Consider the following 27,345-nt stretch of genomic DNA (forward strand, 5'->3'; position numbering starts at 1 on the left):
AAAAAGAGGAGTGAGAAGAATACTCATTGTTCCGGATTGGCCAAGAAGGACTTGGTATCCAGATCTGCAAGAAATGCTCACAGAGGACCCGTGGCCTCTGCCTCTAAAACAGTACTTGTTGCATCAGGGGCCCTGTCTGTTCCAAGACTTACCGCGGCTGCGTTTGACGGCATGGCGGTTGAACGCCGGATCCTAGCAGAAAAAGGCATTCCGGATGAAGTTATTCCTACCCTGATAAAGGCTAGGAAGGATGTGACAGCTCAACATTATCACCGTATATGGCGAAAATATGTGGCTTGGTGTGAGGCCAGGAATGCCCCTACGGAGGAATTCCTCTGGGCCGTTTCCTTCACTTCCTACAGGCGGGAGTGACTTTGGGCCTTAAATTGGGTTCCATTAAGGTTCAGATTTCGGCCTTATCCATTTTCTTTCAAAAAGAACTGGCTTCTCTGCCTGAAGTTCAGACGTTTGTAAAGTGAGTGCTGCATATTCAGCCCCCTTTTGTGCCTCCAGTGGCACCTGGGGATCTTAACGTGGTGTTGAGTTTCCTGAAATCACACTGGTTTGAACCACTCAAAACGGTGGAATTGAAATATCTCACGTGGAAGGTGGTCATGCTATTAGCCTTGGCTTCGGCTAGGCGTGTGTCAGAATTGGCGGCTTTGTCACATAAAAGCCCTTATCTGGTTTTCCATGCGGATAGAGCAGAATCGCGGACCCGCCCACAATTTCTGCCGAAAGTGGTTTCATCCTTTCATATAAACCAACCTATCATGGTGCGTGTGGCTACTACTGACTTGGAGGATTCCGAGTCACTGGATGTGGTCAGGGCTTTGAAGGTTTATGTAGCCAGAACGGCTAAGGTCAGGAAAACAAAATCTTTGTTTATCCTGTATGCTTCCAACAAGCTTGGGGCGCCGGCTTCAAAGCAAACTATTGCTCGCTGGATCTGTAACACGATTCAGCAGGCTCATTCTGCGGCAGGGTTGCCGCTGCCTAAATCAGTTAAGGCCCATTCCACATGGAAGGTGGGCTCTTCTTGGGCGGCTGCCCGAGGGGTCTCTGCATTACAGCTTTGCCGAGCGGCTACTTGGTCAGGTTCAAACACCTTTCCAAAGTTCTACGAGTTTGATACCCTGGCTGAGGAGGACCTTGTGTTTGCTCATTCGGTGCTGCAGAGTCATCCGCACTCTCCCGTTAGAGAAAATAACGTTAGAGAAAATAAGATTTTACTTACCGGTAAATCTATTTCTCGTAGTCCGTAGAGGATGCTGGGCGCCCGTCCCCAAGTGCGAACTTCTTCTGCAATGCTTGTATATAGTTATTGCTTAAATAAGGGTTGTGTATAGTTGCATCAGGGTGGATCTGATGCTCTGTTGTTGTTCATACTGTTAACTGGTTAAAGTTATCACAAGTTATACAGTGTGATTGGTGTGTGATTCCCAAAATCCTTTCCTTGTACTGTCAGCTCTTCCGGGCACAGTTTCTCTAACTGAGGTCTGGAGGAGGGACATAGAGGGAGGAGCCAGAGCACACCAGAATCCAAATTCTTTCTTAAAGTGCCCATGTCTCCTGCGGAGCCCGTCTATTCCCCATGGTCCTTACGGAGTCCCCAGCATCCACTACGGACTACAATAAATACTTTGACTTGTCAGGGAAACCTTAAATAGTTTACTAAGTGGAAGTATGCATACACCTCTAATTATCGTACGGAGAAGAACCATAATATGATGGAGATACTGTTTCCCCCTAATAAATAAATCTGGTAATCGTCAAAAGACAATGCCACCTACTATTTAGAATGGTTGCAGCACTGTGTACAATAGGGGACTAGTGGAAGGGCAAATGCTTTTTCTTTTTCATCCACTAGGGGTCACCAAAGTATTCTTGGGATATGGACGGCTTTAGCAGAACAAGGCACTGAATATTTAAATTTAGTAACTCTCCTCCCCTCCATATTCCCAGAGTACCTCAGTGTTTTTTCTGTGCTCACAGTAGAACAAGCACGAGTGCTAGCTCTGCAGCACATATACATACATTATTTTTTATTTTTACTTTTATTTTTTCTATAACTTTATTGCACATCCCTACCCCCCCCCCCCCCCTTACCAAAAGGCGTGGGTCCGGGATAGTGGAAGCTGCTACAAGCAGCTGCTGGCGTGTCGGTCCTCACTACAGAGCACCCTCACAGCAAAACTACCTGCAGGAAGGCTGGACGGAGCTTACAGAAGAAGCCCCGTCATAGCCCCTCACCACAGGCTCATGCTGCCGCCCCGCTGTGTGGGGAACACTTTATGTGCGCCTCCCGCCGCTTACAGTGCTAGACGCCGTCGCTGTTTAGTGTTATAAGCGCCCGCCAGAGCCGCTCAGACACGCTGCTCAGAGCCCCGTACGCCGGCCGCACTTCCGCCCACTCCATACCGCCGCTCCACGGCTCTGTAGAGCGCGCTCCCCGGCTCCCTGTACTCGCTCCCCGCAAAGAGACAGCGGTACACGGAGCACCGGGTGGGGGGGGGGGGGATTGGGGGAAGTCTTCTCAGGCAGCGCAGCTGCACGGAGGGGGGAGAAGTGTATGATGCCCATAGCAGCAGCAGAAAAGGCTGCATGGGTTGTAAGAATAGCATGGGCTATTAAGCCTTTATTAACAGGGTTTGTTATTAACAGGATATTTCCAGGTTATATATGTCTTTGCACGATTTATAACCGGCACTGTGATTATAACTGTAAGCAGGGCATAGGGGCCATTTTAACCATGCTTCCTGTTTCTTCCTGTTTGTGATTCCAGAACGTTCCTGTCCTACAACACTACTCCATCGGATGGCGCAGGGGTGTTAGTGGGAATTTTGGATCAGGTTTCATATAGTACTGGCCACGTGCACTGCACTTCGGCCATATAGATATACTAAACACACCTTAGTAACAATTTTACTGAGTCGTGCAAGTTGTCTGTCTTTGTGTATTGTCTGCATAATGAGTAAGGCACCAGCAAAAACAAAAAAGCAGTTTCACTGTAATGTCTGTAAGAGTGTGTTACCGGATGGATCTACCACATGTACAGTATGTTTTGTGAATTCAGCTACAAATACAATTTCCGCTTCGGTTTCAAAGCCGGTTTCATCCCCGGACCCTCCATGGGCAATGCTAGCAGATGTAATGGCTGGGTTGCAATCAGAATTGTCCGCCGCTCGACACGAGCGGGAAGCGGCAAGATCTGAGTCTCGGGTGAGACTGCCAGAACTACCGGAGGGGTCTCAGCCTTGCCAAAGGTCTAAGTCCACTTTGGGTAGAAGGGATAAATTTAATTTGTCTTATGATTTACCAGTTTCTGCTATGTTGCTTTCTGACAATTCTATGCCAGACCTCACTGCGCAAGAGGAGGGTGAGGAGGCCGAATTAGACCAGCAGTCAGATAGTGAAGATTTTGACAGACCAGGCATTGATAATCTCATCAGGGCAGTGCGTCAGTCTCTGAAGTTTACAGAGACTGAGGAGCCTCTGACAAATGATGAAGTCGTATTTACTAAACCACAAAGATCTCCAATGTGTTTTCCTGTTTCGGAATCTCTTAATAAGATGTTAGTAGAAACACGGAAGAATCCGGATAAACGGTTTTCTATACCTCACCGATTTAAGTATAGTTACCCATTTCCAGAGTCTGTAACATCCACATGGGAAAATCGGCCAATGGTGGATTCGTCTGTGTCAAAACTTACAAAAAAATTAACCATACCTGTACCAACGGCTACTACGCTTAAAGACCCTTCAGACCGGAAAATAGAAGCTATGCTAAAGTCCATGTATATAGCAGCAGGAGTGTTGCTTAGACCTGGGTTGGTTGGCATTTGGGTAACTAAGGCGCTAATGGTATGGATAACAAAACTCAAGTCTGGCCTACATGACGATCACCCAATACTTCTCGCTGATCAAATCTGTGAAGCAGCTGAGTATCTATGTACAGCTTCTACTGACGTCTGTCAGCTCACTTCTCGCCTTTCATCGTCGCTAGTTACGGCACGACGAGCACTCTGGCTGTGGTCTTGACAAGCGGAGGCAGAGGTTAAGAGAGGTGTAGAGGCGTTACCTTACGGTGACGAGAAGTTGTTTGGTCCTGAATTGGACATGGATTTCTGAGGCCATGGGAGGGAAGTCTGTTTTCCTACCATTGCCTCCAACGGTACCTAGACGGAAATACTCTGGCCCGGCGTTCAAATCCTTTAGACCTCAGCCCTTTCGAGGCCAAGGTAGAGGAACAGCCACGCCTGGTAGACGAGGTCGAGGACGTGGTTTTCAACAAACCAACACCAGTCGTCAGGACGCTAAGGTAACTGACAAGCCAGTGGCATGTCGGGCTCCCAGCCCATCTCGGATCTCCAGTTGTGGGAGCACGCCTTCAGACGTTCCATTTGGCGTGGTTCCAGACATCCACAGATGGGTGGATCCGCAATTTAGTGTTAAAAGGTTACAAGATAGAGTTCGACTGTCTCCCGCCACTGCGGTTTTTCAAGACATTACTGCCTGTGTCGGACGACAAGAGGGCGGCTCTGCAAATTGCCATTCAGTCTCTGCTGGATTCAGCAGTTTTGATTCCGGTCCCTGTACACCAACAAGGTCAGGGTTATTATTCCAGTCTGTTTGTGGTACCAAAGCCAGATGGCTCGGTCAGGCCAATATTGAACTTAAAGGGCCTCAATCAGTACGTCACTTACTACAGATTCAAGATGGAATCTCTGCGGTCAGTAATTGCAGGTTTAGAGCCACAGGAATTCATGATTGCGCTGGATTTCAAGGATGCGTACTTACACATTCCGATTTGGCCACCTCATCAGAGGTTCTTGCGTTTTGCGAGACGGCAGAACCATTATCAGTTTCAGGCTCTACCGTTTGGCCTCTCGTCAGCGCCTCGGGTATTCACCAAAGTGATGTCTGTGATGACAGCTCATCTCAGATCCCTGGGAGTGATAATAGTTCCGTACTTGGACGATCTGCTCATCAAAGCTCCGTCTCAACAGATGCTCAATTCCTAGGTATGATTCTCGATACGGTAGATCAAAGAATTTACCTACAAGAACAGAAGGTACAGATTATTCGTCATCTGGTACAATTAGTGCTCAAGCCACGCACAGTCTCGGTACATTTGTGCATTCGCCTGTTAGGCACAATGGTGGCGGCTTTCGAAGCGATTCAGTTCGGAAGATTTCACTCACGTCCTTTTCAACTGGATGTGCTTGCACAGTGGTCGGGCTCGCATCTGCAGATTCACCAGAGGGTGAGGTTGTCTCCACGGGCCAGAGTATCTCTTCTCTGGTGGCTCAAAGTACACAATCTAACCACAGGGAAACGTTTCGGCTCCTGGAATTGGATAATTCTAACAACGGACGCGAGTCTCAGAGGTTGGGGAGCTGTAGTTCAAAATTGTCAGCTCCAGGGTCTCTGGGCGGATCACGAAAGATTGCTGTCTATAAATGTCCTGGAACTCCGGACAATTTACAATGCACTACGACAAGCAGTGCACATGCTTCGGTCTCAGACTGTCCAGGTGCAGTCAGACAACGCGACGGCGGTCGCGTACATCAACAAACAAGGAGGAACGAGAAGCCGCATGGCCATGCGGGAAGTAGCTCGAATCCTCAATTGGGCCGAGCATCACCAAGTGATATTGTCGGCAGTGTTCATTCCGGGAGTGGACAACTGGGAGGCGGATTATCTCAGCCGTCGGGATTTTCATCCAGGAGAATGGGCATTAAATCCAGAAGTGTTTCACATGTTGGTCCAGAGGTGGGGTTACCCTCAAGTGGACCTGATGGCATCTCGCCACAATCACCAAACGCCCCAGTATGTGTCCAGAACACGAGATCCAAAGGCAGTGGCGGTGGATGCTCTCGCAATCACGTGGCCGTACAGCCTCGTGTATCTGTTTCCACCGTTTCCGCTGCTCCCTCTGTTGCTAAAACGGATCAAAAGAGAGTCCGCCACAGTCATACTAGTGGCACCTCATTCGCCTCGGAGAGCTTGGTTCTCGGATCTTTGCGGACTACTCGCAGACGATCCTTGGCCGCTCCCGCTTCATCCGGACCTGTTACAACAGGGTCCGTTCCTTTACCTCGATTTAGCGCGGCTGCGTTTGATGGGGTAGCTGTTGAGACCGCCCTCTTAAGAAGAGAGGGCATTCCAGATTCGGTTATACCAACCATGTTACATGCTAGGAAGCCAGTTACGGCAGCTCATTATTACAGAATTTGGCGTGCCTATATAGGTTGGTGTGAAGCTCAGAAGTTTCCGACATCTTTCAAGTTATCCCGTCTTTTGTTATTTCTACAGACGGGGTTAGATGGAGGACTGCGTTTATCTACACTAAAGGTGCAGGTATCTGCTTTGTCAATTTACTTTCAAAGACTATTGGCTCTATTGCCGTCTGTACACACCTTTCTGAAAGGTGTCCTCAGAGTACAGCCTCCATTCATTCCACCTGCAGCGCCATGGGACTTGAATCTGGTTTTAGATTTTTTACAGTCTTCATATTTTTAACCCTTACAACAAGTGGATATTAAGTTTCTCACTTGGAAAACAATTTTTCTCCTAGCCTTAGCTTTGGCAAGGCGTGTTTCAGATTTGGGTGCCTTGTCATGCAAGCCACCGTATTTGGTGTTTCATGATGACAGAGCGGAACTTCGGACGAATCCCGCTTTCTTGCCAAAGGTAGTGTCATCTATTCACATCAATCAACCAATAGTATTTCCTGTGTTAACAGAAGATTCTGGAACTTTGGATGTGGTACGCGCACTACGCGTTTATGTATCCCGAACGTCTACAGTTCGTAAGACGGATACGTTATTTGTTCTCTATGATGCAGCCAAGATGGGTTGGCCAGCTTCTAAGCAGACCTTATCCAGATGGATTAAACTGACCATACGTCAGGCTTACCTTCATGCTAGGTTACAGCCGCCTACATCAGTAACAGCTCATTCCACACGTTCTGTGGGAACTTAATGGGCAGCTGGTCGTGGGGCTTCTACGACGCAGCTTTGCCGTGCGGCTACATGGTCATCAGTGCACACGTTTGTGCGATTTTACATGTTTGATACGTTTGCGGCATCAGCATCTAGCTTTGGCCGCCTAGTTTTACAGGTGCCAAACAGCTCTCCCGCCCACGGGGGAAGCTTTGGTACGTCCCAAGAGTACTCCAGTGACCCCTAGTGGATGAAAATAGGATTTTGGTGCTTACCAGGTAAATCCTTTTCTTTGAATCCATAGGGGGCACTGGACGCCCACCCAGAGCAGTTTTACCTGGTTTGTAGTAAGCTCAGGGGATCTTATGGTAACACATTTTCACCGACTGGTTCAAATTTTCAAGTTCTATCGGTTATGGTGTCAACTGTTTTAGTTGTCAGTAACGTTGTGTGTCAACTTTATTGTTGTCCGTTATATTATATGTAATTCTCCATTGTCATCCTCTCTGTCGCTCCTGTTCGTCTCAGTAAAAAACACTGAGGTACTCTGGGAATATGGAGGGGAGGAGAGTTACTAAATTTAAATATTCAGTGCCTTGTTCTGCTAAAGCCGTCCATATTCCAAGAGTACTCCAGTGCCCCCTATGGATTCAAAGAAAAGGATTTACCTGGTAAGTACCAAAACCCTATTATTGCTGCAGCAGCTCCTACAACTTGCAGTGATAAGAAATGTTCTTGCAGCAATACAAAATCTCATCGCATAATGATAAATAGACCCGTTTGTTTCTCTGTCTTATAAAGCCATGGAAGTGAGGTAAATTTGAGCACAGTTGGGGTGAAATTGTACAGCATTATGAAGCAAAGTTAGAAAACAAGTGATCTAGATGTGTGCCTCATACACTGTGACTTTAGTCGCGCCAAGCAGCCCCTCTCAACACACCATGTCCCATTGCGTCTCGGCCACATCACCTTTTTCACTTTGCTGAGCAGATGTATTAACCTGGAGAAGGGATAAAGAATTGATAAGTGCAAGGTGATAACGCACCAGCCAATCGTTATGGAAAATGACAGGAGCTGACTGGCTGGTGCGTTATCACCTTGTGCTTATTACTGCTTTATACCTTCTCCAGGTTAATACATCTACCCCAGTGTGTCTTATTTACATAAATAAACAAGTGGAAGCAACAAACCAACTTTGCTGGATTACACTGATCGATTTGATGCGTGACATTTGTACATCTGTGCTGATATATCTGAATTTGTGTACGAAGTGCTGCGATGCAGCTGCCATGGTTGTATGTCTAAATTTGCCAGCAAGTTCCATTGTGATCATCTGATTCCTGGTTAAAGTTGCGGTCTAGCTTTGTCGGTACACTGTGAGCAGACTTTTACTACCTCTGCAATGTAAGATGCAAAAATGAACGAAAAAGATGGTACACTACATTTCTTGAAGTGGCTTAGCTGAGCCAGGTATCTTGCTCCGTATGGTGTATAGATGATAGGTGTATGAAGACACATCTGTAGTTGGACCACACAGCAAATGCTTAACCTGTACATATATTGTTGTATGATCCATTGTTTTGTAAGCAGGACCATCATTTTCTGGTAGGACTAAATATTCCCTATGCCTTGTTCTTTTCTACAGATTTTTTTTTTCCAATTTCATTTAAACCGTTTATTGGTGGTGAGCAGATGAACCCCTAAATGCTAACGTGTGGTGCTCCTTAATAGTCATTAAACTATTTTGGTCCTTTTCATCGTGATTCTGATGTCTGCATTCTTACCAACTTTACTAGACAGCCTGCTTGGTAGTCTATAAATGTGTAGTTTGTAGTATAGGGAATACAGAAAGATGTGGAAGTGGTTTAATTAAGTATGAGAAGTAAACATGTCTTTAGTGTAGTGTACACAAATATGCCAGGGATTGAGATAGAAGCACACATGATTATAACCTAGACCAATCTATGCATTCCCTTGTGGTGCCCCAAACATCTGTAGAGAGGTTGCAGCTGTGTTAGCAGGATAGGAATTTAAAAAAAGGAAAGGGCGATCGAGCAATACTTGGACTAGAAAAATCATACATGATTGTCCTTTAAATAAAAATAAATACTTTCTAAAGTGTTTCGTCCTTTCTAGTAATACCAAGGGGAATGCTAGTTATTTTGCTGTAACATACATAGTAACATAGTATCTGAGGTTGAAAAAAGACAATTGTCCATCGAGTTCAACCTATTTGTGGTGTCCTATGCATGATGATTTGACTAAAATTTCTGACTGATGCTGCTGTCAGCCATTGCATTTTATCCCTATTTATAGTAACTATAATGCATGACTATGCACCATACCCCTGGATATCCTTATCCAATAGGAATTTATCGAACCCATTCTTAAAGGTGTTGACAGATTCCGCCATTACAACTCCCTCGGGCAGGGAATTCCAAACACGTATTGTCCTTACCGTGAAAAAGCCTTTACGCCGTATTGTGCGGAATCTCCTCTCCTCTAACCTGAGCGAGTGTCCACGAGTCCTCTGTGTTGATCTAACCAAAAACAGGTCCCGCGCAAGCTCTGTGTATTGTCCCCTTATATATTTGTAGATGTTGATCATATCCCCTCTTAGTCTCCGCTTTTCCAATGTAAACATGCCTAGTCTTTCAAGCCTTTCCTTGTATTCCATCATCTCCATGCCCTTAATTAGTTTGGTCGCCCTCCTCTGTACCTTTTCAAGCTCCAGGATATCCTTTTTGTAGTACGGTGCCCAGAACTGTACACAGTATTCAAGGTGTGGCCTCACTAGTGATTTATATAACGGGAGTATAATACTCTCGTCCCTAGCATCAATACCCCGTTTTATGCATGCTAATATCTTATTAGCCTTCTTTGCTGCAGTCCTACTTTGGGTACTACTGCTTAGCTTGCTATCTATGAGGACACCTAAGTCCTTTTCCAGTACAGAATCCCCTAATTTTACCCCATTTAGTAGGTAGGTGTAATTTTTGTTCTTGTTACCACAGTGCATTACCTTACACTTGTCTGTGTTGAAACGCATTCTCCATTTGGCTGCCCATGCTTCTAATTTAACTAAGTCGTTCTGAAGAGACTCGGCATCCTCCTCTGTATTTATAGCCTTACACAATTTGGTATCATCTGCAAAAATTGACACCATGCTCTCTAGACCTTCTGTTAGGTCGTTAATGAAAATATTGAACAATAGCGGTCCTAATACTGAGCCTTGCGGCACACCACTTAGCACTTCAGTCCAAGTTGAAAAAGATCCATTAACCACAACGCGCTGCTTCCTATTATCTAACCAGTTTTTGACCCAAGTGCATATTGTGCTTCCTAGCCCTGATTCTTGTAGCTTGTATATAAGTCTCATGTGTGGTACAGTATCGAACGCTTTGGCAAAGTCTAAAAAGATTACATCCACGTCTTTACCCTGATCTAGGTTTGCGCTTACTGTTTCATAAAAGCCAAGTAAGTTGGTTTGACAGGATCTGTCCTTCATAAACCCATGTTGATTCCTTTTAATGACCTTATTGGTTTCAAGGAACTTCTGAATACTATCTCTTAGAATACCTTCCAATACTTTCCCCACTATAGATGTAAGACTAACTGGTCTATAATTACCTGGTTCAGCTTTACTTCCCTTTTTGAATATAGGCACTACTTCCGCTATACGCCAGTCTTTGGGAACCATACCTGATATAACTGAATCCTTAAAGATAGCGGTTTTGCCAGTTCAGAGTGAAGCTCCATTAGAACCCTTGGATGAATACCATCGGGCCCTGGTGATTTATTAATCTTTAAATGTTTTAATCGGTCACAGACTACTTCCTCGCTTAAATAAGTACCTATCAGTGTGATATTGTCATTATTGAGATTGTGTGTCAGTCCCTGAATTGGGTCCTCTCTAGTGAATACTGTTGAAAAAAACTCATTTAGTGTGTCCGCTATGTCATTATCATTTTTGCTTAAGACTCCCAACTTGTCTTTCAAGGGGCCTATACTCTCCTTTTTTAATCTCTTGCTATTAATGTATTTAAATAATTTCTCTGACGTCCTAAGTGGATGCTGGGGACTCCGTCAGGACCATGGGGATTAGCGGCTCCGCAGGAGACAGGGTACAAAATTAAAAGTTTGACCACTAGGTGGTGTGCACTGGCTCCTCCCCCTATGACCCTCCTCCAAGCCTCAGTTAGGTTTTTGTGCCCGGCCGAGAAGGGTGCAATCTAGGTGGCTCTCCTAAAGAGCTGCTTAGAATAAAAGTTTGTTAGGTTTTTTATTTTCAGTGAGTCCTGCTGGCAACAGGCTCACTGCAACGCGGGACTAAGGGGAGAAGAAGCGAACTCACCTGCGTGCAGGATGGATTGGCTTCTTAGGCTACTGGACACTAGCTCCAGAGGGACGATCACAGGTACAGCCTGGATGGGTCACCGGAGCCGCGCCGCCGGCCCCCTTACAGATGCTGAAGAGAGAAGAGGTCCAGAAATCGGCGGCTGAAGACGTCCCAGTCTTCTTAAGGTAGCGCACAGCACTGCAGCTGTGCGCCATTGCTCTCAGCACACTTCACACCGCGGTCACTGAGGGTGCAGGGCGCTGGGGGGGGGCGCCCTGGGCAGCAATGTAATTACCTTTACTGGCTAAAAATACATCACATATAGCCCCTGGGCTATATGGATGTATTTAACCCCTGCCAGGATTACAGAAAAAACCGGGAGAAGAGCCCGCCGTGAAGGGGGCGGGGCCTATCTCCTCAGCACACAGCGCCATTTTTCCCACACAGATCCGCTGGTGGGAAGGCTCCCAGGCTCTCCCCTGCACTGCACTACAGAAACAGGGTTAAAACAGAGAGGGGGGGCATATTTTGGTGATATTAATATATATTAAGCTGCTATAAGGGAAAACACTTACTATAAGGTTGTCCCTGTATAATTATAGCGCCTTGGTGTGTGCTGGCAAACTCTCTCCCTCTGTCTCCCCAAAGGGCTAGTGGGGTCCTGTCCTCTATCAGAGCATTCCCTGTGTTTGTGCTGTGTGTCGACAGGTATGAGGACGATGTTAGTGTAGGCGGAGCAATTGCCTGTAATGGGATGTCACCCCCTAGGGAGTCGACACCGGAATGGATGGCTTTATTTATGGAATTACGTGATAGTGTCAACACGCTACAAGGTCGGTTGACGATATGAGACGGCCGGCAAACCAATTAGTACCTGTCCAGGCGTCTCAAACACCGTCAGGGGCTTTAAAACGCCCATTACCTCAGTCGGTCGACATAGACACGGACACTGACTCCAGTGTCGACGGTGAAGAAACAAACGTATTTTCCAGTAGGGCCACACGTTACATAATCACGGCAATGAAGGAGGCGTTACATATTTCTGATACTACAAGTACCACAAAAATGGGTATTATGTGGGGTGTGAAAAAAACTACCTGTAGTTTTTCCTGAATCAGAAAAATTGATTGAAGTGTGTGATGAAGCGTGGGTTACCCCCGATAGGAAGTTGCTAATTTCAAAGAAGTTATTGGCATTATACCCTTTCCCGCCAGAGGTTAGGGCGCGCTGGGAAACACCCCCTAGGGTAGATAAGGCGCTCACACGCTTATCAAAACAAGTGGCGTTACCGTCTCCTGATACGGCCGCCCTCAAAGATCCAGCTGATAGGAGGCTGGAAAATACTCTAAAAAGTATATACACACATACTGATGTTATACTGCGACCAGCAATCGCCCCAGCATGGATGTGCAGTGCTGGGGGGGTTTGGTCGGAATCTCTGACTGGAAATATTGATACCCTGAATAGCGACAATATTTTATTGACTATAGAGCATTTAAAGGATGCATTTTCTTTATATGCGAGATGCACGGAGGGATATTGGCACTCTGGCATCAAGGGTAAGTGCGCTGTCCATTTCTGCCAGAAGAAGTTTATGGACGCGACAGTGGTCAGGTGATGCGGATTCCAAGCGGCATATGGAAGTTTGCCGTATAAAGGAGAGGAATTATTTGGGGTCGGTCTATCGGACTTGGTGGCCACGGCAACAGCCGGAAAATCCACCTTTTTTACCTCCGGTCACCTCCCAACAGAAAAAGACACCGTCTTTTCAGCCTCAGTCCTTTCGTTCTCATAAGAACAAGCGGGCAAAAGGCCATTCATATCTGCCCGAGGCAAAGGAAAGGGTAAGAGACTGCAGCAAGCAGCTCCTTCCCAGGAGCAGAAGCCTTCCTCCGCTTCTGAAAAGTCCTCAGCATGTCGCTGGGGCCCTACAAGCGGACTCAGGTCCGGTGGGGGGGTCGTCTCAAGAATTTCAGCGCGCAGTGGGCTCACTCGCAAGTCGACCCCTGGATCCTGCAGGTAGTATCACAGGGGTACAGATTGGAATTCGAGACTTCTCTTCCTCGCAGATTCCTGAAGTCTGCTTTACCAACATCTCCCTCCGACAGGGAGACGGTGTTGGAAGCTATTCACAAGCTGTATTCCCAGCAAGTAATAGTCAAGGTACCCCTACTACAACAAGGAAAGGGGTATTATTCCACGCTGTTTGTGGTACCGAAGCCGGACGGCTCGGTGAGACCTATTCTAAGTCTGAAATCTTTTGAACACTTACATACAAAGGTTCAAGTTCAAGATTAAATCACTCAGAGCAGTGATAGCGAATCTGGAAGAAGGGGACTTTATGGTGTCCTGGGACATCAAGGATGCTTACCTCCATGTCCCAATTTGCCCTTCACACCAAGGGTACCTCAAGTTCGTGGTACAAAACTGTCACTATCAGTTTCAGACGTTGCCGTTTGGATTGTCCACGGCACCCCGGGTCTTTACCAAGGTAAAGGCTGAAATGATGATTCTACTTCAAAGAAAAGGCGTATTAATTATCCCTTACTTGAACGTTCTCCTGATAAGGGCAAGATCCAGAGAACAGTTAGAGGTCGCAGTAGCACTATACCAAGTAGTGCTACAACAGCACGGGTGGATTCTAAATATTCCAAAATCCCAGCTGATCCCGACAACACGTCTGCTGTTCCTAGGGATGATTCTGGACACAGTTCAGAAAAAGGTTTTTCTCCCGGAGGAGAAAGCCAGGGAGTTATCCGAGCTAGTCAGGAACCTCCTAAAACCAAGAAAAGTGTCAGTGCATCAATGCACAAGAGTCCTGGGTAAATGATGGCTTCTTACGAAGCGATTCCATTCGGCAGATTCCACGCAAGAACCTTTCAGTGGGATCTGCTGGACAAATGGTCCGGATCGCATCTTCAGATGCATCAGCGGATAGCCCCGTCTCCAAGGACAAGGGGGTCTCTTCTGTGGTGGTTGCAGAGTGCTCACCTTTTTGGAGGGCCGCAGATTCGGCATTCAGGACTGGGTCCTGCTGACCACGAATGCCAGCCTGAGAGGCTGGGGAGCAGTCACACAGGGAAGAAATTTCCAGGGAGTGTGGTCAAGCCTGGAGACTTCACTTCACATAAATATACTGGAGCTAAGGGCAATTTACAATGCTCTAAGCCTGGCAAGACCTCTGCTTCAGGGTCAGCCGGTGTTGATCCAGTAGGACAACACCACGGCAGTCGCCCACGTAAACAGACAGGGCGACACAAGAAGCAGGAGGGCAATGGCAGAAGCTGCAAGGATTTTTCGCTGGGCAGAAAATCATGTGATAGCACTGTCAGCAGTGTTCATTCCGGGAGTGGACAACTGGGAAGCAGACTTCCTCAGCAGACACGATCACCACCCGGGAGAGTGGGGACTTCACCCAGAAGTCTTCCACATGATTGTGAACCGTTGGGAAAAACCAAAGGTGGACATGATGGCGTCCCGCCTCAACAAAAAACTGGACAGGTATTGCGCCGGGTCAAGAGACCCTCAGGCAATAGCTGGGGACGCATTGGTAACACCATGGGTGTACCAGTCATTGTATGTGTTCCCCCCTCTGCCTCTCATACCCAAGGTACTGAGAATTATAAGGCGAAGGGGAGTAAGAACGATAATCGTGGCTCCGGATTGGCCAAGAAGGACTTGGTACCCGGAACTTCAAGAGATGCGCACGGAGGATCCGTGCACTCTACCTCTAGACTTACCGCGGCTGCGTTTGACGGCATGGCGGTTGAACGCTGGATCCTGAAGGAGAGGGCTCCGACGGAGGAATTTCAACTGGGTCGATTCCTACATTTCCTGCAAACAGGATTGTCTATGGGCCTCAAATTGGGGTCCATTAAGGTTCAAATTTCGGCCCTGTCGATTTTCTTCCAGAAAGAATTGGCTTCAATTCCTGAAGTCCAAGCTTTTGTCAAAGGAGTACTACATATACAGCCCGGTTGTGCCTCCAGTGGCACCGTGGGATCTCAATGTAGTTTTGGGATTTCTCAAATCCCATTGGTTTGAGCCACTCAAATCGGTGGATTTGAAATATCTTACATGGAAAGTGACCATGCTACTGGCCCTGGCTTCGGCCAGGAGAGTGTAAGAATTGGCGGCTTTATCGTACAAAAGCCCATATCTGATTTTCCATTGGGACAGGGCAGAACTGCGGACGCGTCCTCAGTTTCTCCCTAAGGTGGTATCAGCGTTTCACCTGAACCAACCTATTGTGGTGCCTGCGGCTTCTAGCGACTTGGAGGACTCCAAGTTGTTCGACGTTGTCAGAGCCTTAAAAATATATATATATATATATATATATATATTTAAAGGACGGCTGGAGTCAGAAAGGCTGACTCGCTGTTTATACTGTATGCACCCAACAAGCTGGGTGTTCCTGCGTCTAAGCAGACGATTGCTCGTTGGATTTGTAGCACAATTCAACTTGCGCATTCTGTGGCAGGCCTGCCACAGCCAAAATCTGTAAATGCCCACTCCACAAGGAAGGTGGGCTCACCTTGGGCGGCTGCCCGAGGGGTCTCGGCATTACAACGCTGCCGAGCAGCTAAGTGGTCAGGGGAGAACACGTTTGTAAAATTCTACAAATTTGATACCCTGGCTAAGGAGGACCTGGAGTTCTCTCATTCGGTGCTGCAGAGTCATCCGCACTCTCCCGCCCGTTTGGGAGCTTTGGTATAATCCCCATGGTCCTGACTGAGTCCCCAGCATCCACTTAGGACGTCAGAGAAAATAAGAATTTACTTACCGATAATTCTATTTCTCGTAGTCCGTAGTGGATGCTGGGCGCCCATCCCAAGTGCGGATTGTCTGCAATACTTGTACATAGTTATTGTTACAAAAATCGGGTTATTATTGTTGTGAGCCATCTTTTCAGAGGCTCCTCTGTTATCATGCTGTTAACTGGGTTCAGATCACAAGTTGTACAGGGTGATTGGTGTGGCTGGTATGAGTCTTACCCGGGATTCAAAATCCTTCCTTATTGTGTACGCTCGTCCGGGCACAGTATCCTAACTGAGGCTTGGAGGAGGGTCATAGGGGAAGGAGCCAGTGCACACCACCTAGTGGTCAAACTTTTAATTTTGTGCCCTGTCTCCTGCGGAGCCGCTAATCCCCATGGTCCTGACGGAGTCCCCAGCATCCACTACGGACTACGAGAAATAGAATTATCGGTAAGTAAGTTCTTATTTTTTTGGGATTCGCTTTGCTTTCCTTTGCTACTAGTTTTTCAGTTTCTACTTTAGCCGCTCTTATTTCCTTTTTGCAATTTTTGTTACATTCCTTATAGTGCTGAAATGACTCTGCTTCCCCGTCAGATTTGTATTTTTTAAATGCTCGCCTTTTCTTGCCCATAAGTTCCTTAATCTTTTTGTTAAGCTGTAGATGTATTCACACTGGGCCGGTAGCTCCAGGTGTGCATACATCTTGCACCACATGCACTGAGTGAGGTCCTCAATCACAGCCCCTCCCATATTGTTTGCAAGGTCTAATGGGCCCTACTCACTGGCCGAGGTGCCCGACGGCCGATACGGCCGACGAGCGACCCGGCGGCGGGGGGGGCAGTGACGGGGGGAGTGAAGCTTCTTCACTCCCCCCGTCACCCGGCTCCATAGACGTGCAGGCAAATATGGACGAGATCGTCCATATTGGCCTGCATGCACAGCCGACAGGAGACCAGCGATGAACGAGCGCGGGGACGCGCATCGTTCATCGCTTAAGTCTCCACACTGAAAGATATGAACGAGATCTCGTTCATTTATGAACGAGATCGTTCATATCTTTCAAAATATCGGCCAGTGTGTAGGGCCCATTACTCCCTGTTACACTCAAAGAAAAAGCAGCAAAAATAAAAAATAGAAGACAAGCAATATCACTTATACAATAATTAAGCTGGCTTATACTTATCTATCTTTGTGCGGTTCTTGGTCCTTCACTTTTATGCAGCCGTAGTACTCTCTCCTGCGGCACCTATACTCCACTTAGCAGTTGCAGTTGTTCCAGCTCACTGCTCCTCCTTTTCACTCGGCTTCCAGCTCCTGCTAAGAAAAAAAAAAAAATGCCCCTCACACCCGCACAATCACAGCCCCTCTGCCACTCCAAGTAAGAGACCCTCTCACTCACTCACAAGGTCAGCCCCTTGCAGCCTCACCAGAAGTTTAATGGTACTGTAAATGTGTGTTCCTGATTGTGTATTATAAAACTCACCTTTTTACTGTTTCCAACTCACACTTAGAAATCCCAGCAGCACTTGGAAGAGACCAGCCCCACAGCGATGACATAATATGACACTTTTATCCCAATGCAAGCTACAATAAACCTTTTTATATTGTGTCCCTCATAATAATGCTTAAGCATTAAAAGATCTAAAACAAGTAAACACGTTGAGCTCCTGCATTTAATGAAACACATGATTCCCTTTTGTGCATTATAAGGGAGTTGGGCTGTAACATGTTTTATTACTTTTCAGTTCTGATATTCCATAAAGTACAGTGGGGCAGATGTATCAAACCTGGAGAAGTGTTAAAGTGGACGGAGATAACGTACCAGCCAATCAGCTCCTAACTGTCAAGTTAGATGGGATTTGAAAAATGACAGCTAAGAGCTGACTGGTTGGTGCGTTATCACCTTCCACTTTATCACTTCTCCAGGCTTAATACATCTGCCCCAGTGTGTGTTAAATCTGAACCGTCCAGAGGAAGGCCAGCTCCAGCCTTACATGACTTGTTAGTAACTACAGCCACCCTGAAAATCTCTTTTGTAGTGCATTATTTTTAACTGTATATTTGGTCTGTGATCAGTTGGTCATAACATGAGGTGGCTCTGTCCATCTACGCACTTGACAACACTGTATTTCACAATCTTCTATTAATGTAATGTAACATTGTTCTCCATTCTGTATTTCTGTTAGGTACATAACATCCTGGCAGAAATGGTGATGGGCGGTATGGTTCTTGAAACCAATATGAATGAAATAGTTACTCAGATTGATGCTCAGACAAAACTGGAGAAATCAGAGGTAAGAAATCAGATCATTATTAGGTAAATGCAGAAAAACTATTATTCATTTTAAAGCCTCCAGAAATGATTTCACCATTACGTTTGAGTCTCAGAAACAATGGAAATATTGCTGGAAAGCTGCATGTATATTATAACAGATAAGGACCAGGTCTTTGTGTTCCTTGTGCATGAATGTGTTGGTTCGGCACAGCCAACGCTTGCTGCTGATAGGACGTCCAGTCTACTGTGCTGTCAGAATCTCACACTAAAATGTGCCTATGAAGTTTGTAAACCACCAGAATGATTAAAGAAATAAATCACATGTATGAGCCACAACACAGAACCTGTAGTAATAGCTGTCAAATAATAAAGTGAAAACAGTCATTTTATATCAGAAGTCCAGTTTGGTACCAGTGGTTACTATCTCCCCATTACCTTGAAACACGTTGCACTGCTAAGAGAGGTAGTCTTTCCGTGCCACTGCCAAATAGCTAATTGGGGCTCCTCTATTGAATATTGAGACTGCACTATTGATTCCAAGACTATTGTGAACCAGTGTCCCTATTTGCCAGGTACTGTACTTCAAAGTTATTAGAAAACAAATTTACCATTTAACCACAGAGTTCAGCATAGCTAATATCAGGCAAATGAATAGCACAGTTTACACTTCCAAGCAAAGGTCATTTAACAAGGTACTCATTAATTAACTGCAAATAGTGTTCAATCCAGTGGTAACGCTATAACACGTGGAAAATACCAACAGTTATTGTCGCTATGATGATTAGCCAGGACAGGCCCTTTTCAACACTTGAAGACTCCACAAAAAAAAGGGATTAAAGCAGCAGAAACAGGAGGAGCAAATAACCAAGTAATGGCAATTATAAAGCAATATTTGTATTCCCCAGTTCCATCAGCATCCACACTAAAAGGAACAATGAGCTATCTTTTTTGCTGCCGCTAGTCTGGTAAACCAGACTGTGAGTATGGGTGAGAGTGGTACTTCCGTTACTCTTCGTGAAGGGTAACTAAAGGTCGAGCCAAAAGAAAGAAGTTCAGTTGACATGACAAACATAAACAGTCTGAAATGATGAATCAGACATGCTTCCCTTTTACGATCACACCTCTGAATGTTGTCTACATCTTTGGACCAGGTATATTAACATCATCATTATTGATTTGTAAGGTGCCACAGTGTTCTGCAGAAAGGGAAGATGAAAGTGTCCAGGCATGTGATGTTCAAAGCTGATGTGTTGTAAACGAGACATTATTGGGGTTGAACAGAGTAATGGGAATAGCATGATTAATGGATGTAGTTAAAAATTTACCAGTTTGAAAGCAGAGATTTTCAGATCAGTCCATGGCGGGAATAATTTTCACATGTTGTCTATAAATGGGTTAGGGCGGGGTGCTATGGAAACTAAAACCATGAAGAGAAATTCAACTGAAATAATCCAGGAGCCTAGAAGAACTGCCATGGGTATAATAAATGAAGGGTAAATCTTTATTGATTGCATTAAATATCTGTTCAAAATGGAACCATTGCTAGCACGATTAGTACACAAACTGGTTGGTTTCATATGTAGGGTCAGATTACGTTTCTGTAGCTGCCGGTTATGATGTGGTCCCTTCTCCCGGGTATGGTTCCTCCCAGAGTTGTTTTGTTAAATAGCTTGATCTTTATAGTAAGGCGTTTTATGTACTCTCTAAACCAGGGGTGGGGAACCCTACTAAGGGCCATTTGGATATTTATAAAATCCTTCGGGGGGCATACAAAAATTATCAACTTAAAAATTAGCCTGCCCTCAGTAGATATGCCCCCATTAGATATGACCCCTAGAAGCGCTGCTTACACACACACACACATTAAAAGAAAGAAAAAACACAATACTCACCAGCCTCGCTCCTGCTTCCGGACCCTTGCCCTCTGCCTGGCTACCCGCTCCTCAGAACTATGGGAGAGGAGACGTCATGACATCTCTCCCATAGCACCGCACACGCACGCACGCTGCCGGAAGCCGGAGCTCAGGAGTGAGCTCCTGCCTCCAGCTGCTGCTGAGGGGAAGAAGCCGGTCTCCCGCTAGTAACAAAATCTCAGTGGGTGCCCGGCATCTCTAAACTCATGACGCCCAAAAATTAGAACATTGCAGCGCTTCAGTTGCTTTCTGCACTTCAGTCCGCACACTTCGTGTATTTACCATTGAGTAATAATAGATTTATATAGTGTTATACCTTTTTACTTTCTGTAGCAACTACATGTTTAATTATACAGTACTAAATGGAATCTAATGGTTACTTTAGTAGTTATCTGTTTTGTATAGATTACATTGATCCTCTGCCTTCTGGTGTACATAACATAATGGGTGGGCTTCCAGTCTACACCTTCTGACTGCTGGAGGTGATCTATTACAATAAGAGCAATATCCATAGTATCAGGAAAAAGCTGTAAAAATAAGTGCTGGGAGTAGATAATGTTTTACAGAGAATGGGTGGAATTTAAAATATTTAATTTTGAGGGATTTTTAAAAGCCAGCAGCAGGCCTATTGTGACCTTTTATTTGTGAATAGGAATTTTTTTTTTGCATTAAACAGAATTAAATTATGTGGTCATGGACAGAATACCACCCTGCTGTTACTTTGTAGTATTGTAATTGGCGTCTGGTTTTCATCATAGGGTGCCAGTTTATGTAGTTCTCTTCCCATTTTACATTAGTCTTCAGTAATGACAAGGATGAAAACGTCCTTCGTTCATCAAACACATCTTCCACCTTTTATAGGCATAGATTTATCAAACCTTGGAGAGTTATAAATTGCACGGTGATAACGTACCAGCCAATCAGCTCCTAACTGTCACGTTACAGGCTGTGTTTGAAAAATAACAGGAGCTGATTGGCTGGTGCTTTATCACTGTGCAATTTATCACTCTCCAAGGCGTGATAAATCTGGGCTATAGATCCTTGTTCACCACTGAGTCACAGTACAATGGGTTCATACCATATGAGAATTCATATCAAGTTGGGGTGCTCAAAGAGTTGACACTGATGCAGACGAGTAACTATCTGAGCAAGATGACAGACTTAAAAACTACTGCTACTCAGCTATTTATTTATTAACAGTTTCTTATATAGCGTAGCATATTCCTTTGCGCTTTACAACTACAACAGTAATAGAACAAAACTGAGTAAAAACAGACAGACATAGAGGTAGAAAGGCCCTGCTCGCAAGCTTACAATCTACTGCAGGCATTCCTACTGCGGTCCTCAAGGCACACCAACAGTGCAGGTTTTAGTGATATCCAGCCTTCAGCACAGATGGTTAAATCAAAATAACTGAGGTACTAATTAAGTCACCTGTGTTCAAGCCTGGATATCACTAAAACCAGGACTGTTAGTGTGCCTTGAGGCAACAATACGCTCTTTTACATAATCAGTAAATCCATCAATATCGCTACACTGGGAACATCGAACAAAACACAGAATTCATTATGCCATGTGAGATCTATATTAGTAACATAAAAATCATCCAATAGATCAGTGTTTGCCAACCGCGGTGGTTGTGTTTTGTTCTGTGTTTTGTTCGATGTTCCCAGTGTAGCGATATTGATGGATTTACTGATTATGTAAAAGAGCGTATTGTTGTTTCAGTACTTATTTATATACATCTATACGTTCTATGCTCTATAGCAGTTTATTTGAATCTGTAACATATTCTAGGACTGAACTCATGCCCCTTCCTTCATTCGTACCTCCATTCTGTATTTCTATATTTAAACTTTTACTATTAGTAAAACACGACTCACACAGCTGTTTTTGACTGCAAAGCACAACATTTAATTGCTTGAAACTCAACCTGTTTATTCTTATGAATAATACAGAAGATGTTGCACAAGCACTCTGTAATCAAGCAGTTTTTAAAACCCTAAACTTGAGAACTCTAATTGAAATGCATCATATTTGTGCCAAATCTATAAGGGCTGCATCATTCCAGCTTGTTTGATACCACCCTTACACTTTGGTGTTTTGTATCCAAGAAGTTTAATATTTCATGAATGGTAATCACCTACTCTATAACAGAATAAGCGCATCATTGACCGATCTATGTGTGGGATATGCTTGAATAGGTACATTCTGTTAAGGTCACTTTATGCGAACTGTACATTGTTCTAATGTACAATTACTAATGTACACTAGCTTTACTATAAAAGAGATGGATCAGTATGCTTCCTTTGGCGCTGGGAATTCTAAAGGTATGGTGATAACTAATTTTGGGTAGGAATTACTTTCCTAAATGGTTCTTAGCAGGAATATATCTAGAGCTAAGTCTTTCTTATTCCACATACCCCCACTCACGCTGTTCAGGGGTAAACAATGTATTTCAAGGTTTCTTTTCTCTAACGTCCTAGAGGATGCTGGGGACTCCGTAAGGACCATGGGGAATAGACGGGCTCCGCAGGAGATAGGGCACTTTAAGAAAGCTTTGGATTCTGGATGTGCACTGGCTCCTCCCTCTATGTCCCTCCTCCAGACCTCAGTTTTACACTGTGCCCAGAGGAAGATGGGCGCACTGCAGGGAGCTCTCCTGAGTTCTTTGCTTCAGAAAGCATTTTTGTTTGGATTTCTCTATCGTCCTAGTGGATGCTGGGGTTCCTGAAAGGACCATGGGGAATAGCGGCTCCGCAGGAGACAGGGCACAAAAAGTAAAGCTTTTCCACATCAGGTGGTGTGCACTGGCTCCTCCCCCTATGACCCTCCTCCAGACTCCAGTTAGATTTTTGTGCCCGGCCGAGAAGGGTGCAATCTAGGTGGCTCTCCTAAAGAGCTGCTTAGAAAAAGTTTAGCTAGGTTTTTTATTTTTACAGTGATTCCTGCTGGCAACAGGATCACTGCAGCGAGGGACTGAGGGGAGAAGGAGTCAACTCACCTGCGTGCAGGATGGATTGGCTTCTTGGCTACTGGACATCAAGCTCCAGAGGGACGATCACAGGTACAGCCTGGATGGTCACCGGAGCCACGCCGCCGGCCCCCTTGCAGATGCTGAAGTCAGAAGAGGTCCAGAATCGGCGGCTGAAGACTCCTGCAGTCTTCAAAAGGTAGCGCACAGCACTGCAGCTGTGCGCCATTTTCCTCTCAGCACACTTCACACGGCAGTCACTGAGGGTGCAGGGCGCTGGGAGGGGGGCGCCCTGGGAGGCAAATGATTACCTATAAAGGCTAAAAATACCTCACATATAGCCTTAGAGGCTATATGGAGATATTTAACCCCTGCCTAATTTTTCTAAATAGCGGGAGACGAGCCCGCCAGAAAAGGGGCGGGGCCTATCTCCTCAGCACACGGCGCCATTTCCTCTCACAGCTCCGCTGGTCAGGACGGCTCCCAAGTCTCTCCCCTGCACTGCACTACAGAAACAGGGTAAAACAGAGAGGGGGGGGCACATTTATGGCGATATTTTGATATAACAAAGCAGCTATAAGGGAGCACTTATTATAAGGCTATCCCTGATATATATATAGCGCTTTTGGTGTGTGCTGGCAAACTCTCCCTCTGTCTCCCCAAAGGGCTAGTGGGTCCTGTCTTCGTTAGGAGCATTCCCTGTGTGTCTGCTGTGTGTCGGTACGTGTGTGTCGACATGTATGAGGACGATATTGGTGTGGAGGCGGAGCAATTGCCAAATATGAGGATGTCACCCCCTAGGGAGTCGACACCAGAATGGATGCCTTTATTTATGGAACTACGGGATAGTGTCAACACGCTAAAGCAGTCGTTTGACGACATGAGGCGGCCGGACAATCAATTAGTGCCTGTCCAGGCGACTCAAACACCGTCAGGGGCTGTGAAACGCCCTTTGCCTCAGTCGGTCGACACAGACCCAGACACAGGCGATGACTCCAGTGGTGACGGTGACGAATCAACCGTATTTTCCAGTAGGGCCACACGTTATATGATTTTGGCAATGAAGGAGGCGTTACATTTAGCTGATACTACAGGTACCACTAAACAGGGTATTATGTGGGGTATGAAAAAACTACCTATAGTTTTTCCTGAATCAGAAGAATTAAATGACGTGTGTAATGAAGCGTGGGTTGCCCCTGATAAAAAGCTGATAATTTCAAAGAAATTATTGGCATTATACCCTTTCCCGCCAGAGGTTAGGGAGCGCTGGGAAACACCTCCTAGGGTGGACAAGGCGCTAACACGCTTATCTAAACAAGTGGCGTTACCCTCTCCTGAGACGGCCGCACTTAAAGATCCATCAGATAGGAGGATGGAAAATATCCAAAAAAGTATATACACACATGCAGGTGTTATACTACGACCAGCTGTAGCGACTGCCTGGATGGGCAGTGCTGGGGTAGTTTGGTCAGAGTCCCTGATTGAAAATATTGATACCCTGGACAGGGACAATATTTTACTGTCGTTAGAACAAATAAAGGATGCATTTCTTTATATGCGTGATGCACAGAGGGATATCTGCACACTGGCATCACGGGTAAGTGCTATGTCCATTTCGGCCAGAAGAGCTTTATGGACGCGACAGTGGACAGGCGATGCGGATTCAAAACGGCATATGGAAGTTTTGCCGTATAAAGGGGAGGAGTTATTTGGAGTCGGTCTATCAGATTTGGTGGCCACGGCTACAGCCGGGAAATCCACCTTTCTACCTCAAGTCACTCCCCAACAGAAAAAGGCACCGACTTTTCAACCGCAGCCCTTTCGTTCCTTTAAAAATAAGAGAGCAAAGGGCTATTCATATCTGCCACGAGGCAAAGGTCGAGGGAAGAGACAGCAACACGCAGCTCCTTCCCAGGAACAGAAGCTCTCCCCGGCTTCTACAAAAGCCTCAGCATGACGCTGGGGCTTCTCAAGCGGACTCGGGGACGGTGGGCGGTCGTCTCAAAAATTACAGCGCGCAGTGGGCTCACTCGCAGGTAGATCCCTGGATCCTGCAGATAATATCTCAAGGGTACAGGTTGGAATTAGAGACAGATCCACCTCGCCGTTTCCTGAAGTCTGCTTTACCAACGTCCCCCTCCGAAAGGGAGACGGTTTTGGAAGCCATTCACAAGCTGTACTCTCAGCAGGTGATAGTCAAGGTACCTCTTCTACAACAAGGGAAGGGGTATTATTCCACTCTTTTTGTGGTACCGAAGCCGGATGGCTCGGTAAGGCCTATTCTAAATCTGAAGTCCTTGAACCTGTACATAAAGAAGTTCAAGTTCAAAATGGAGTCACTCAGAGCAGTGATAGCGAACCTGGAAGAGGGGGACTTTATGGTATCCTTGGACATCAAGGATGCGTATCTCCACGTTCCAATTTACCCCTCACACCAGGGGTACCTCAGGTTCGTTGTACAAAACTGTCACTATCGGTTTCAGACGCTGCCGTTCGGATTGTCCACGGCACCTCGGATCTTTACAAAGGTAATGGCCGAGATGATGATTCTTCTTCGAAGAAAAGGCGTATTAATTATCCCATACTTGGACGATCTCCTAATAAGGGCGAGGTCCAGAGAACAGCCAGAGATGGGATTAGCACTGTCTCAAGAAGTGCTAAAACAGCACGGGTGGATTCTGAATATTCCAAAATCCCAGTTAATGCCGACAACTCGTCTGCTGTTCCTAGGGATGATTCTGGACACGGTTCAGAAAAAGGTTTTTCTCCCGGAGGAAAAAGCCAAGGAGTTATCCGAGCTTGTCAGGAACCTCCTAAAACCAGGAAAGGTGTCTGTACATCAATGCACAAGAGTCCTGGGAAAAATGGTGGCTTCTTACGAAGCAATTCCATTCGGCAGATTCCACGCAAGAATTTTCCAAAGGGATCTGTTGGACAAATGGTCAGGGTCGCATCTTCAGATGCACCTACGGATAACCCTGTCTCCAAGGACAAGGGTGTCTCTTCTGTGGTGGTTGCAGAGTCCTCATCTATTGGAGGGCCGCAGATTCGGCATACAGGATTGGATCCTGGTGACCACGGACGCCAGCCTGAGAGGCTGGGGAGCCGTCACACAAGGAAGAAACTTCCAGGGAGTGTGGACGAGCCTGGAAACGTCTCTTCACATAAACATTCTGGAACTAAGAGCAATCTACAATGCTCTAAGCCAGGCAGAACCTCTGCTTCAGGGAAAGCCGGTGTTGATCCAGTCGGACAACATCACGGCAGTCGCCCATGTGAACAGACAGGGCGGCACAAGAAGCAGGAGTGCAATGGCAGAAGCTGCAAGGATTCTTCGCTGGGCAGAGAATCATGTGATAGCACTGTCAGCAGTGTTCATCCCGGGAGTGGACAACTGGGAAGCAGACTTCCTCAGCAGACACGATCTTCACCCGGGAGAGTGGGGACTTCATCCAGAAGTTTTCCACATGCTGGTAACCCGTTGGGAAAGACCAATGGTGGACATGATGGCGTCTCGCCTCAACAAAAAACTGGACAGGTATTGCGCCAGGTCAAGAGATCCGCAGGCAATAGCTGTGGACGCGCTGGTAACGCCTTGGGTGTACCAGTCGGTATATGTGTTTCCTCCTCTGCCTCTCATACCAAAAGTATTGAGAATTATACGGCAAAGAGGCGTAAGAACGATACTAGTGGTTCCGGATTGGCCAAGAAGGACTTGGTACCCGGAACTTCAAGAGATGATCACGGAAGATCCGTGGCCTCTACCTCTAAGGAGGGACTTGCTTCAGCAGGGTCCCTGTCTGTTTCAAGACTTACCGCGGCTGCGTTTGACGGCATGGCGGTTGAACGCCGGATCCTAATGGAAAAAGGCATGCCGGAAGAAGTCATTCCTACTTTGATTAAAGCAAGGAAAGAAGTAACCGTGCAACATTATCACCGAATTTGGCGAAAATATGTTGCGTGGTGCGAAGATCGGAGTGCTCCGACGGAGGAATTTCAACTGGGTCGATTCCTACATTTCCTGCAATCAGGATTGTCTATGGGTCTCAAATTGGGATCTATTAAGGTTCAAATTTCGGCCCTGTCGATTTTCTTTCAAAAAGAATTGGCTTCAGTCCCTGAAGTCCAGACCTTTGTTAA

The 27,345-nt window shown here is 46.0% G+C and overlaps 1 protein-coding gene across 3 annotated transcripts in view; it reads left to right on the forward strand.

The window, feature by feature from the left end:
• The window catches only part of AP3S1 (adaptor related protein complex 3 subunit sigma 1), a 228,958-nt gene that overhangs the window by 168,535 nt on the left and 33,078 nt on the right, over positions 1-27,345 (forward strand). For all 3 annotated transcript variants that reach the window (XM_063964161.1, XM_063964159.1, XM_063964160.1), the window contains exon 5: positions 18,230-18,337. In XM_063964161.1, coding sequence (XP_063820231.1) covers positions 18,230-18,337 — 108 coding nt within the window. The remainder of the gene's footprint in view (positions 1-18,229; positions 18,338-27,345) is intronic.

This window comes from Pseudophryne corroboree, chromosome 1, assembly GCF_028390025.1.
Source record: "Pseudophryne corroboree isolate aPseCor3 chromosome 1, aPseCor3.hap2, whole genome shotgun sequence".
Taxonomy (NCBI): domain Eukaryota; kingdom Metazoa; phylum Chordata; class Amphibia; order Anura; family Myobatrachidae; genus Pseudophryne; species Pseudophryne corroboree.